Source organism: Callithrix jacchus, chromosome 5, assembly GCF_049354715.1.
Source record: "Callithrix jacchus isolate 240 chromosome 5, calJac240_pri, whole genome shotgun sequence".
Lineage (NCBI taxonomy): Eukaryota > Metazoa > Chordata > Mammalia > Primates > Cebidae > Callithrix > Callithrix jacchus.
In genome coordinates, this window is record NC_133506.1 from 85,205,727 (window position 1) to 85,220,604 (window position 14,878).

Genomic DNA, 14,878 nt, shown 5'->3' on the forward strand with positions numbered 1-14,878 from the left:
TGATTTTCAGCTGGTTTCGAATTTTGAAAAAGGAAGCACAGACCACAAATGAATCTTCTAAACTGTATTTGGAACTGACAAAGTCTTCCTAGAGACAAGGCCCTGAGCACACAGAGTCTGTCTCCACCATAAAAGTTTTACATAAACTGTACAGAACAAAATCAGCAATGAGTGATCTTTGGCACTAGAACAGGTGATTCCTTTGCTGTTCATGCAATACCCAAACTGCACACTATATGACATTAGATTGCTGGTTAACAGCTGAATTTTACATTTAAATTATCTTAAAAGTCTGAGAGTCCTAGCTAAGTTTTTGATATCAATATGCTACCCATGTTATAACACTTAGTGCCTGAGGTAGAGATTTCTGTAAGAGATTTTTAAAAACACAATTGAGAGTATAATACAGAAAAACATTTTCAATCTTGGAAGCATACAGCCTGGTTCGACAAGCCAACTCTGAAATGCAGAACTAGTACTTTTTCAGTCTCACTCTGTCACCCAGGCTGGAGTGCAGTGGTGCAATCTCAGCTCACTGCAACCTCTGCCTCCTGGGTTCAAGAGATTCTCATCTCATGCCTCAGCCTCCAAGTAGTTGGAATTACAGGCACATGTCACCATACCCAGCTAATTTTTATATTTTTAGTGGAGAGAGTTTTGCCACATTGGCCAGGCTGGTCTTGAACTCCTGACCTCATGTGATCCACCTGCCTCAGGCTCCCAATATGCTGGGATTACAAGCATGAGCCACCATGCCCAGTCAGAACTATTACTTTTCTGCACTGGAGAACTTTTTTTTTTTTTTCTTGGAGACAGAGTCTTACTCTGTTGCCCAGGCTGGAGTGCAGTGCTGCGATCTCAGCTCACAGCAACCTCTGCATTCTAAGTTCAAGCAATTCTCATGCCTCAACATCCCAAGTAGCTGGGATTACCGGTGTGCACCATGCCCTGCTAATTTTTGTATTTTTAGTAGAGACAGGGTTTCACCATGTTGGCCAGGCTTGTCTCAAACTCCTGGTCTCAAGTGATCAACCCACCTCAGCCTCTTAAAGTGCTAGGGGATTACAGGCGTGAGCCACCATGCCCAGCCAAGAACTTTCCTTTTATTTGGACTCTGGGATTTTATTTTTTGTTTTTACTTTTTTTTTTTTAAGATGGGGTTTCACCCTGATGGCCAGGCTGGTCTTGAACTCCTGACCTCAGGTGATCCACCCACCTCGGCCTCCCAAAGTGCTAGGATTACAGGCATGAGCCACTGCGCCCAGCCCATTTGGACTCCAGGATTTTAGAATACCATGGTTTAAAAAAAAAGTACAATTATTAACGTTGATTAAAAATGCAGGAACCAAACCCACTTAATGTGATTATTAAAAACAGGCTGGGTATAGTGGCTTAAGCCTGTAATCCCGGCACTTTAGGAGCCTATGACAGGAGGATTGCTTGGGCCCAGGAGTCTGAGACCAGTCTGGGCAACATAGTGAAATTCCTGTCTCTACAAAAAATATACAACTTAGCCAGTTGTGCTGGTGAGCACTTGCAGCCCAACTATTTGGGAGGCTAAAGTGGGAGGACTGCTTGAGCCCAGGAGGTCCAGGATGTAGCGAGCTGAGATTATGCTACTACACTTCAGCTTGGCCAACAGACCCTGTCTCAAAACAAAGCAAACCCCCAAAAAACAAAATCAAACCTCAATAGAACTGCATAGGGACAACAGCAAATAAAAGTCCTCTTTTTTTTTTTTGAGACGGAGTTTCACTCTTGTTGCCCAGACTTGAGTGCAATGGTGCAATCTCGGCTCACTGCAACCTCCACCTCCTGGGTTAAAGCGATTCTTCTGCTTTAGCCTCCCGAGTAGCTGGGGTTACAGGTATGTGCCACCATGCCCAGCTAATTTTGAATTTTTAGTAGGGATGGGGTTTCTCCATGTTGGCCAGGCTTGTCTCAAAACTCATGACCCCAGGTGATCCACCTGCCTCAGTCTCCCAAAGTGCTCGGATTAGAGGCTTGAGCCACTGTTATTTTGTTACCTATATTATTACTTTTTTAAAATAAAATTTTTAAATATTAATTTTTTTTTTTTTTTTGAGATAGAGTTTTGCTGTTGTTACCCAGACTGGAGTGCAATGGCACGATCTCGGCTCACCGCAACCTCCGCCTTCTGGGTTCAAGCGATTCTCCTGCCTCAGCCTCCCGAGTAGCTGGGACTACAGGCGCGCACCACGACGCCCAGCTAATTTTTGTATTTTTAGTACAGACGGGGTTTCACCTTGTTGACCAGGATGGTCTCGATCTCTTGACCTCGTGATCCACCCGCCTTGGCCTCCCAAAGTGCTGGGATTACAGGCTTGAGCCACTGCGCCCGGCCTAAATATTTTAAAATAAAAAATCTTTACACTTTTCACGATGTGGCCGGAATGAGTACAAGTATGCAATTCAATGATCCCAACATTTGATGGTGACTGTCAATTACTACATATTTATTATATATAGGCAAGTTTAAATTTTGTTTCCAAACTGCATGCAGGGACTTTATTTTCTTTTTCTTTTTTTTGTTTTTTTTTTGGGGGGACTTTATTTTCAAGTAGAGAAACTGTTGAGATTGCATAATTTTATAAAGACTAACCTAAAATCTGAAACATCCCAATCAAAATAATGAGCAACTGTATCTATGATTGACTTCAGGTATTTTCTTCACAGCCAGGAAAGATTTCTTTTTTTTTTTGGAGACAGGATTCTCGCTCTATTGCCTGGGCTGGAGTGCAGTGGCATAATCTTGGCTTACTGTAACCTCCACCTCCTGGGTTCAAGTGATTCTTCTGCCTCAGCCTCCTGAGTAGCTGGGATTATGGGCACCTGCCACCACACCTGGTTAATTTTTGTATTTTCAGTAGCGAGGAGGTTTCACCATGTTGGTCAGGCTTGTCTCGAACTCCTAACCTTGTGACCCACCCACCTCAGCATCCCAAAGTTCTGGGATTACAGGCATGAGCCACTGTGCCCAGCCAAAACCTTTGCTTTTTAAAAAGGTGTTTCTTGAAGTATCTTATTAAACATTTAATTTGAAGGAAACTGTGCATGTCTAACATACTTGCCTTTTACAGAAAGCTGGCCAGCCAAAACTGTATCATCAACTACAGATGTTATTTTTAGAAGTGGACTGTCTCTTAAATGAAACAGAAAGCATAAAGCATGGACTTGTAGAAGCTGAACGAGTAGGCTGGGTGTGGTAGCTCATGCCTATAATCCAAGCACTTTGGAGGTCAAGGCGGGCGGATCACCTGAGGTCGGGAGTTCAAGACCAGCCTGACCAACATGGTGAAACCCCGTCTTTATTTAAAAAAAAAAAAAAAAAGTGAATGAATAAATCATGGGTGTGACTGATAACATGTAAGTCCATTCTTGGTATAAACTGCTTAAGAGTGTTTCAGACTATCACTGATGTCTGTGATAAAGAGCACCAAAGTATGCACTATCATCACAGTCCAACTTTTAAGCTCCAAGTTTAAACAATGACCAATAATAATGGTTAGTCCTTGAACACCTTTCTTTGTAACCACTTTCTAACACTTCTGAGAGGTATGTGGCTCCTGAAACTTGGAAAAGTAAAGCAATCTGCCTAATTTCATGTAATGAAAGAGTTAATAAAGTTCCTGATTTTTTCCCCCTTTAAAAATACAGATGTCCTTCCCAAAAAAACACATATGTGGAAGTCCTAAACTGTGAGAATCATTCTGGATTGTAAAGTTCTTTTTTTCTTTTTGAGACAGAGTCTCGCTCTGTAGCCCAGGCTGGAGTGCAGTGGCACGATCCTGGCTCACTACAACCTCCACTTCCAAGGCCCCAGTTCAAGCAATTCTCCTGCCTCAGCCTCCCCAGTAGCTGGGATTACAGGCACACGCCACTATGCCCAGCTAATACTTGTATTTTTAGTACAGACAGGGTTTCACCATCTTGGCGAGGCTGGTCTTGAACTCCTGACCTCGTGATCCACCTGCCTCAGCCTCCCAAAGTGCTGGGATTACAAGTGTGAGCCACTGCAGTTGGCCACAAAGTTCATCTTTATCAAGAATAAATTCTACAGACATTAGTCAAGGAAAATCCCCCCAGGAAAACTGACTTCAAATGATGTAACATACTTGTGGCTTTAAATGAACAAATATAGAAACAGGCAAAACTAAATCCTAAGCAAAAACAAAGCCACAAAATGAACATTAACATTTCTTTAGAGGAAAATGTTATCTAATTTCCCCCTCAAACTTGAATTAAACAACAACAAAAAAGCAAAAGCCTATTTTACAAATCTCTTCTGAATAACAGGTTTTAAGAAGAGCAAAGGACACACCACATCTGTATAAACTCAAGTGTGTTAAGAAACATAAGCATGTTGATTGTATCCTGATTCTAGGTGAGAACTAAGCACTCAACTTCTGATTGGAGGAGAAGCAAGTGTCATGATGGAGCACCTCTTACATGGCAATTCAAAACAATCTGATTCTGACTGGGGGAACCAAATGTTGGCCAGGCTCTTTATACAAAACCCACCTGGTATGTTCCAGAACAATATCCTTACAGATTCAATGCAGATCCCACTAATGGGTTAGCTAGACATCAATAGGGTCATTTTCTTTTTTTTTTTTTTTTTTGAGACAGAGTCTCACTCCGTTGTTCAGGCTGGAGTGCAATGGCACAATCTTGGCTCACTGCAACCTCTGTCTCCTGGGTTCAAGTGATTCTCCTGCCTCAGCCTCCTGAGTAGCTGGGATTACAGGCATTCGCCTACCATGCCCAGCTAATTTTTGTGTTTTCAGTAGAGATGGGGTTTCACCATGGTGGCCAGGCTGGTCTTGAACTCCTGGCCTCAGGTAATCCACCTGCCTAGGCCTCCCAAAGTGCTGGGATTACAGGCGTGAGCCACTGCGCTCGGCCCATTTTCTTAATATAAGTCCACAATATGTCATTAGGGGAAAATGACTTTGACAAACTCATATGCTTCAAAGGCAGGAAGACATGTACTAAGAAGACAGAGCTGGAAAATTCTTGACATAATTACACAGCAAGAGAATAAAAATAGATTTTAAAAGTGTGTGCATGTGGGGAGGTGACAGAATATCTTATGTGTACTTTAAGAAGTTGACGAGTTATCCAGACACAAAAGATAACATTCTCATCAGAATAAGCCAAGATGAAACACCAGGGGCACTCTTCATAGAAACTAAGTGGATGCTTCTGGCGCCAAATGTCTTTGGCCTGGTTCTTCTTGGCCTTTCTGCTTGACTTCTTCCCTCTGTATCATTCTCAAATCCCCAACCTTTCCACTGGCAAAGCCACTGTCTTTTCCCTCAGGCTCTGAATAGATAACGTGAATGTATGCAGACTTTTTGTCCTTCAATTAAAAAACCTGCTTGAGGCTCCAGTGACCTAAGAATTAACTGGTTTAACTGGTAGTTCTTTATCTTAGGTTTATGTGTTCAAAATTTTGCCTGTTTTCTTGGAATTATACGAATTTCCTTATTAAATGTTTGATTTGAAGGAAACTGTGCATGTCTATTAATTATCCGTGATAAATATCCATGTGTATTACTTTCTGAAATTTCTCCTTCAGTCTCACCTGAGTTTAATTTTTGCTTTAGATGTTTAGAGTTCCTGAGGCACTTCTCTAGGCTAAAATTTGAATTTTTTTATTTTAAAGCAAATAAAAGTAAACGAATGGATAAAAGATAAGGCTACATTTTGTAGGCTGGGCATAGTGGCTCATGCCTATAATACTAACACTCTGGAAGGCTGAGGTAGGAGGATCACTTGAACCCGAAGGTTTGAGACCAGCCTGGGCAACATAGTGAGACCTCATCTCTACAAAAATTTGTTTTTAAGAAAAGAATTTGCTGAGTATGGTGGCACATGTCTGTAGTCCCAGCTAATCAGGAGGCTGAGGTGGAATGATCGCTTGAGCCTGGGAGAAAGAGGCTGCAGTGAGCCGAGATCATGCTCCTGCATTCCAGCCTGGATGACGGGGGGAAACCCTGTCTCAAAAAAAATTTCCTTGTTTCTTTTTTTTGGTGGGGGAAGGAATGCAATGGAGAAACAAAGAAAAACACTGCACAAAGGGTGTTGTTCTACGATTCATCTAAATAATGGAGAACTGACATTTTACAATTAAGATATAAAAAATATTAATACTTTTAGAATTTCCAAGTCAGAGGTGGCTTACAATAGCTTTCGTTTGAAAAGAGTGAGACCCCCCCCGCCATAATAAAATGCTCCCTGTTGGAACAAAGGCCCCTTTAAACCTTTACCAAGCTCTTTGTCAGAAGCTCACAAAATTTAAGACAATGCAAACGGGAAGAGAAAGCAAAGTTCTCCAACATAAGGTTGAAAATGACAATAAAAGACTAGTCGGTGGGGCGGCGGCACGCGATCCCCGGTGTTTTGGGAGCAGTGTCCTGGCCCCCGCCGCTTCCGCCGCCGCCATGTCAGGCCGGGCGGAAACCCGCAGCCGGGCCAAGGACGACATCGAGAAGGTGATGGTGGCCATGGAGAAAGTGCGAAAATGGGAGAAAAAGTGGGTGACACTTCCCTGAGGATATTTAAGTGGGTTCCTGTGACAGCAAGGAGAAAGAAAAGTCAAAATCGAACAGTTCAGCAGCCCGAGAACCTAATGGCTTTCCCTCTGATGCCTCAGCCAATTCCTCTCTCCTTGAATTTCAGGATGAAAACAGCAACCAGAGTTCCGTGTCTGACGCCTACCAGCTCAAGGGGGACAGCAGCACCAACTCAAGCCCCAGCCCGCAGCAGAAGCCCTCCCTGCCCTCTTCGGAAGTTGCTAACGAACCTCCCACCCTCACCAAGGAAGAACCAGTTCCACTAGAGACACAGGTCTCCGAAGAGGAGGAAGACTCAGGTGCCCCACTCCTGAAGCGCTTCTGTGTGGACCAACCCACAGTGCCGCAGACGGCGTCAGAAAGCTAGCACCGTCCCAGCCCTCCGCCTCCTGGCCCTGCCTCTATTTATTGCATTCTGGTTCTGGCTGCGCTGTGTGCTGGGGGAAGGGCAAGCATCGGGGTCGAGAGCCTGGCACACATGAACCTTCCGGGTTGGAAGGCTGGCACAGGACTTGGGGCTGTCGCGTCATCTTCCTGTCCCTCGCACCTGTGTCTCCTTGCTCCCGAGAAGAGGAGCGTCTTTTTTGCACCAGAAGTTAGCTGTAGCATTGGCAACCCCAAGATTCCTCTGTCACCTCCAGGCAGCAGTCTCTGCTCCAGAACCTCTGGACTGAGCTGCTGGCAACTTCCTCGAGAAGAGAGATGTGGAAGGCATGCTCCAGAAGAGAGAGTGCCTAAGGTTACTTGAACTTGAATGAAGACTGTAGACTCCCGGACTTTCCCCTAGGGCTGGGGGCCCTGTAGACTGCTGCTGGAGGAGGACTGTGTAGAGACGATGGAGGGAAGGGAAAGACTTTTCTCCACAGGAGGGCAGCCTGTCAAGATTCTTGCTGTCCTGGCAATTCCGCCCATGCCTGAGGTGGTCCTGCCTCTCATGGGCACCCTAGCTGCTGACAGTCCTTCGTGCCCTGCCCTCAGCACATACGTCCGCACACATGCAGCTTTCTTTGTTCTTACCTGTACTGTCATTCCAGCATCCCTGCCTCCTGCCACAAACTGCCCCAGCAAGAATTTGAGGTTCTGACAACGGTACCCATCCCCCACAGTACTCCTTCAGCTCGGTTTCTAGAAAGCTCCCTTTTCTTTGAAATCTGCATGTTGAACTTTGTGATTTTATTTTTTGTTTCAAAAAGGTTTAAGAAAATGGAAATGGGCAACAGTGAGTGAAGACATACTTTAGCACTGAATAGAATATTTTTAAAATTAAACTATTTGAAATACAATAAATAAATAAATAAATAAAAGACTAGTGGGTGAACATTAATGCTTGTCAGTGACAAACACATTATGCCTACAAAGAATAAATAGTGCACTTCTCTTTTTATAGACAGAACCTCATGACCTTTCAGGCATAAACCTCCAGTGGCAGAAGATGTTTAATCACAAAAGTTCATTGGTAAATAATCAAAAATAAGGAATTTGGATTTAGGCCTTCTGCCATTTCCAATACAAGTAGCTTTGAGTATTCTTGGTCGACAAGGGAATTTTTGTATTTCTAATGTTAACAAAGAAAATATCCACCACTGGCTTCTTAACCAGAGGGAGGCAGGCAGGTTTCTGGATAGAGGCTTAAGGCAAATCCAACAGGTTCACAACTAAGCATCCTATTAGGGCCCATTTTCCAGGCATGGTTTCCTTTCTGAGAGACAGCTCCACATCATCTCTAGCCAGGTTTTCCATATTGTTACCAAACTGGGGACACATTTCTGTATCAGGCTTTTGAAAGAACTTTAAGTTATATACACACACCATCAAAGATATACTGGTGATGCTTGATATTTAAAGAAGTCCTACAGTGAATCATTTATTTCCTTGGAAAACAAGAATAGGTTTTCAAAAATTGGCCACAACTCTGGTCACATGAATGAGATTCAAAAATTTCTCATGTAAAAGAAAGATGTCAACCTCCTTTCTACTGTGAACTTACTTTCTAAGACTAAAAACTGCTATCTCCTCTTCAGTCTCTTTATACATCTGAAATCTTTCCTGCAATATGAGAGGCACTTTTATTAGGTGTAGCATCTATTAAAAACTCTATAGCCAGGGCAGAATTTGCTGAACAAAGTAGTAACACTAGCCTAATAGGCATTACTTATGAGGACCTTTTCCCCTTTAATATAAAAGTTTAACTACACCAGTTCAATGTACAAATACAAAAAAGTTTTCATACTGAAAAAAAGTACCATAATACTGTACATACAAAAACTGTTCAACAAGAATGATTTAAATATGTCTGTTCCTCTTGGTCGACAAGGGAATTTTTGCATTTCTAATGTTAACAAAGAAAATATCCACCACCTGACACGAATGTAAAGTTCTGCAACTGTATTATTGCTGAGAACATGTGCCCGGGAACTCTGTGTTTCCTTCTCCCCCTCAGCTCAGCCCCGCCTTTGGAGTCCCCTGAGCTTGGATCATGAGCCAACAGCATCCCTGAAGATAACCAGAGCCAAATGTTTACTCAATGGAAGTCATTATTCAGTGAGCTGCTGCTTACCATAAACTATGAAAAGCTGAGGTTTTAAGCCCGCCAGGATTAAATCCAGACTGAGGTCTTCCCATCCCCTGATTTGCTACTGGCAGTGCTTTTGTTGGACCCAGCTTTGGACCCCACTTTGGCCTTCTTCTCCCGGGGACCGTGAGGTTTGTTTTGGTGACTGTAGGCCTGAATTGCCAGATCCAGGCGTTCCTGAGCCATCCTGATTTCCCGCTGCAGAGCCTCCAGGTCAGCTGGGAGGTTCTCCTCATGGCTGCCATACTGCTGTTCCTGGGCTGTGTTGGCCTTGTTTTGCTTGTAGGCAATCTTAGCATTGGACAGTTCGGTGTACTGGATTTGATCTGGTTTGACAGCAATGTTATAGCCAGGGGGAGCAGATGGTGTATTCCAAGTGAAAGGATAATTATAAGCACCCGGATCCTCAAGTTCCCTCCTTTTACTGTTTAGTGAGTCTCGAATGGTCCCAAACCCTAAGTGAAGCATCTCCCAAATGTTAAGCAAGAGGCAAAGGCCTGTAACACCATACATTATCAGAAGGAAGATGGTCTTTTCAGTGGGTCTAGAAATAAAGCAGTCTATCTTATGAGGGCAAGGAAGTCTGCTGCACACGTAAAACGGGTGGACTTGGAAGCCATATAGAAAATACTGCCCTATCAGAAAACCCACCTCAAACACGGTCCTTGCCAGCAACTGCAGCACATAGATTTTCATGAGCCCATCTTCCCGAATCCGTCGTCGGCCATCATGCTTGGGTTTGGGTTGGTTCTGCTCTTTATTTTCCTTATCACTTTCTAACTCCATCTCTGGATACATCATAGGATCCTCTTCGTTGTCCTCCTCCGTTTCTTCCAGAGCCCGGTGTTGTTTCCAACGCATGGCATAGGGCTTGCTCCGAGCTGCCTTCTTGTCTGCTTCACCGTGCTCCATTTTGGCAATCTTGTGAATAGCATAGCCCAGGTACATCACGGAGGGAGTTGCCACCAGGATGATCTGGAACACCCAGAAGCGTACATGGGAGAGGGGTGCAAATGCATCATAGCAGACATTCTCACAGCCCGGCTGTTCTGTGTTGCACACAAATTTGCTTTGTTCATCGTAATAGATGGATTCTCCTCCTACAGCTGTAAGGACAATCCGGAAGACAATCAGAACAGTGAGCCAGATCTTCCCCACAAATGTGGAATGGTTGTGAATCTCCTCTAGCAGGCGAGTCAGGAAGCTCCAACTCATGGTGATTGAATTGGTATGCCCTGATAAAAGTGAAAAAATACCAAAAGAAAATCAACAAATATTAAATCTTAAGTTAACTGTTCATTTACGATATCTCTAGGAACTACTACTTTGAATACCTGAAATCTAACTTCAAGGTTCACAGTGGAACAAATGTTAGAACAAACAGCATCTCTATCAGGTGCGATGGCTCACACCTGTAATCCCAGGACTTTGGGAGGCTGAGGTGGGTGGATTACTTGAAGCCAGGAGTTCAAGACCAGCCTCGTGAACATGGTGAAACTCCATCTCTACAAAAATACAAAAATTAGCCAGGTACCGTGGTGTGTGCCTGTAATCCCAGCTGCTCAGGAGGCTGAGGCAGGAGAATTGCTTAAACAGAGCAGGACTTTGTCTCAAAAAAAAAACAGCATCTCACTCTCTACTACATTTAGACAGGTCAGTTCACCTCAGACAACACCTGTTGGCCCTACAAGGTCTGAAAATGTATGGATTGTTGTCATGTCTTTTAGGGTTTAAAAGGTAAACTTGTAGCTACTATTTATTGAGATATATTTCTCAGACCTTATTTTTTTTTTTTTTTGAGACAGTTTCCCTCTTTTGCCCAGGCTGTAGTGCAGTGGCGTGATCTTGGCTCACTGCAACCTTTGCCTCCTGGGCTCAAGTGATTCTTGTGCCTCAGCCTCCCAAGTGGCTGAGATTACAGGCATGTGCCACCATTTTTAATTTTTTTAGTAGAGATGGGGTTTCACCATGTTGGCCAGGCTGGTCTCTAACTCCTGATCTCAGGTGATCCTCACACCTTGGCCTCCCAAAATGCTGGGATTACAGGCGTGAGCCACCACTCCTGGCCAGACCCAGGTTCTTTACGCATACTATTATTTCATGAGACCTTCAGAATTTTGTGAGATAGAGATTTTAAAAAAATGGCTGGGTATAGTGGCTCATGCCTGCAATCCCAGCACTTTGCGAGGCCAAGGTGGGTGGATTACAAGGTCAGGAGTTCAAGACCAGCCTAGCCAAGATGGTAAAACCCCATCTCTACTAAAAATATAAAAATTAGTCAGGCATGGTGGTGGGCACCTGTAATCCCAGCTATTTGGGAGGCTGAGGCAGAGACTTGCTTAAGCCCAGGAGGCAGAGGTTGCAGTGAGCTGAGATGGTGCCAATGCACTCCAGCCTGGGCAACAGAGCGAGATTCTGTCTAAAAACAAACAAACAAAAAAACCCACAGGATAGTTATTTGGCCCAATCACAGAAAGACCACCAGTGAGAAGAAAAACAGGGACACCTAGGCTGAACTCCACTGTGAAGGGGTGACTTACTAGGACACTTAAATTTTTGACCAAGTACTAAAAGGAATTAAGAAGATGGTACAGCTATAAACTGCTGGCAATCATTAAGAAATAAAACAAAAGACAGAAGGGAACTAGGAAGACATTCCCTAGCTAGGCTGAACAGCATAGCAGATTCTGGGTTTACTTAGAAGCCCACAGTGAATGGTCTTGCAACAAGTATTATACCTCTTTACTATAAAACAGAATCTACAAAATATACTTCTGTATCTTATTTATAGTAGACATTAAAAAATGATTGCTAGCCAGGCGCGGTGGCTCACGCCTGTAATCTCAGCACTCTGGGAGGCCAAGGCAGGTAGATCATCTGAGGTTGGGAGTTTGAGACCAACCTGACCAACATGGAGAAAGCATGTCTCTACTAAAAATACAAAAAATTAGCTGGGCATGGTGGCACATGCCTGTAATTCCAACTACTTGGGAGGCAGGAGAATCGCTTGAATCCCGGAGGTGGAAGTTGCAGTGAGCTGAGATCGCACCACCACACTCCAGCCTATGCAACAAGAGTGAGATTCCATCTCAAAAAAAAAGAGAAAAGATTGCTAAACTGAACTTTGAGGACATTAAATCCAATCAACAGCAAATCCACTTAAAACAGCATTTTAAAGGATAGTTTCATTCTGAGATTCCCAGATCTATAGCCAGGATCCAGGTAAAAATCACCTAAATTGTACGTAAAATGCCCAATAGAGCCCCAGCTTTACAAAGTAGACTTAACTTTTAACTTGTCCTCCTCCCTCTGCCAGTTTACTACTGAAGATTACAGATGATTCGTCAGTACCACCAAAGTTTAAATACACTTTACCTGTTGTCCAGAATTTCTGTTACCCAAAATTTTCTTAGAGAAATGATGTTTTCCTTGCAATTTTTCCAGATCCCCTCTGGAAAAGAAAAAGAAAAGAGCAGGTCATAAGCTTCCTCCCACAGAAAACAATGAATCACTAAAATGCCATTTTCAGAAAGTAAGTTTTCTATGTACCATAAAAATCAATGAAAATAAAATGATAACAGGCTTGAGTTTGAATACCAGTTTTCTCCTCTCCATACAGGTGGCAGGAGAAACTATGTAACCATGACCCAAAGATTCTTAAGTCACCAGTCTAAGAAAATATGACAGGAAGATGAGTCATTAGTAAAAATATGAAGCAGACGAACTCTGGCACCCATAGGAAAAAGCCAAAGCAAGAGAATCTCAGCAAATTGTAACCAACTGGGTCACTAAAGGCCTTGCAAGAATCTTCACCCTGTCTGCTCTATTCCCTAAGGCAGCCAATACACCTCTCAGGGGGATTTGAGCAGCTAACTAGGAGCAAGCTGTTTAGCTGAAACACCCAACAGCTGGCTCTCAGTTACAGAACACCCGTCTCCATAGGAGGTGATTTACAGATACAACTGCTCACAAAAAGTCATAGAAAGAAAACACCTGCATCTGTACTGGATTCAACAGCAAAACAGAAAAATTTTCAAGATGAATTACTGCTCATTATCAAGTTCTGGCAACTCTGCATAGCTATGGCCAAATGTCATCCATAAGGTGCCAACATTTAGCAAATAAATTTAAAACAATTCCTGAATGTTATGTGTTTACAGTAACTTAATTAAAAAGATGCTTTGTTTTGTTGTTGAAAGATACAGAAAAAAAAAAACTGAACAATTTCCAAAGGACCAACGGAGGAAAAAAAAAAAAGTACAGGCATCTACAAAACATGCAGGCATGAAGCTGCATAAAGATTTACACATAAGCCTGGGCAATATAGTGAGATCTTATCTTTCCAAATTTAAAAAATTAGCCAGGTGTGGTGGCAGTGGTAGCCACTGCAGTCCAACCTGGTAGAGAGCAACATCTGTGTGTACACACACACACACACACACAGCCTGGGAGTTGGAGGTTGCAGTGAGCTGAGATCATGCTAGTGTACTTCAGCCTTGGTGACAGAGACAGACTCTGTCTCAAAAAAAAAAAAAAAAAAAAGAATCCAGCTGGGCATGGTGGCTCACACCTGTAATCTCAGCACTTTGGGAGGCCAAGGCAGGAGGATAACTTGAACCTGGGAGCTTGAGGCTGCAGTGAGCTATGATCATACCACTGCATTCCAGCCTGGGCGAGAGAGGGAGATCCTGTCTCTAACAATAGGATTTCAAGTGCAGCTTCCATATCTAGCCATGTTTTCCAACTGAGCTCACCATACGACCACTTTTCTCATTGAATACACAAGTTATAAAATCTCAAAACAAGTAAATAATATAAAATCTTTGGTTTTTTTTTTTTTTCTTTAAGACAGACTCACTCTGTCGCCCAGGCTGGAGTGCAGTGCCGTGATCTCGGCTCTGCCTCCCTAGTTCAAGCGATTCTCTTGCCTCAACCTCCCAAGTAGCTGGGATTACAGGCACCTGCCACCACACCCAGCTAATTTTTCTATTTTTCATAGAGACAGGGTTTCACCGTGTTGGCCAGGCTGATTACGAACTCCTGACCTCAAGTGATCTGCCTGCCTCGGCCTCCCAAAGTGCTGGGATTACTACAGGTGTGAGCCACTGTGCCCAGTCAATAATATAAAATCTTTAAATGGTAATATAAGCCAGGTTTTCAACACAGAACTCCATAATGATTCTCATTCATAAATTCTCAGCAGGTTCAGATTCTCCCCAAAGCCTGAAATTTCTATCTGTTCCAATAAACCAAAATTATGAAAATACAATTAGTTAGAAAACTCATCTGCTCTCTCTCCATCCACAAAGATAAATGTGTGTATTTTAAACAATTATTGTTATGCAAGAATTCCTCCACAGTTGAGCTTTTCAATAGAATAACATTTTCTTGGTGGGAAAAACTGGTGATAAATCCTTCAGAGCTTATATAAGTTCTAAAGCAGCCATTTTAACACATCCACTAGTAAGTATTGTATACTGGTTAAGCTGAAGATGTAGGAAATGCTGAACCCTTACAGCCTGGTTTTCCATGAACATTCATAAGGGCCACAGAGTATGGATACTCTATACCAACACTCTGAAGTCTTTGGAATGAGTATTGCTATAGTCTACGCTCTTGACCACAAAATGTTGGGGAGATCCAAAACAACCACGGGTTTTCCCCACAAAACTCCCTGGAGATCTGCAGAGGAACTCCCTCCAACCCC

The 14,878-nt window shown here is 43.2% G+C and overlaps 1 protein-coding gene and 1 pseudogene across 4 annotated transcripts in view; one reads left to right on the forward strand and one right to left on the reverse strand.

The window, feature by feature from the left end:
- Nucleotides 1–6,106: 6,106 nt before the first annotated feature.
- GJC1 (gap junction protein gamma 1) overlaps nt 6,107–14,878 on the reverse strand; it is a 31,464-nt gene continuing 22,692 nt past the window's right edge. For 3 of the 4 annotated variants that reach the window (XM_078373322.1, XM_035303212.3, XM_035303211.3), the window contains 2 exons: nt 12,547–12,622; nt 6,107–10,406 (listed from right to left, as the gene is read on the reverse strand). In XM_078373322.1, coding sequence (XP_078229448.1) covers nt 9,196–10,386 — 1,191 coding nt within the window. In that variant the 5' untranslated portion in view covers nt 10,387–10,406; nt 12,547–12,622 and the 3' untranslated portion in view covers nt 6,107–9,195. Of the gene's footprint in view, nt 10,407–10,505; nt 10,677–12,546; nt 12,623–14,878 lie in introns of all 4 variants that reach the window. The other variant, XM_054255915.2, reaches the window with a different exon arrangement.
- On the forward strand, nt 6,456–6,966 carry LOC103793113 (B-cell CLL/lymphoma 7 protein family member B pseudogene; annotated as a pseudogene).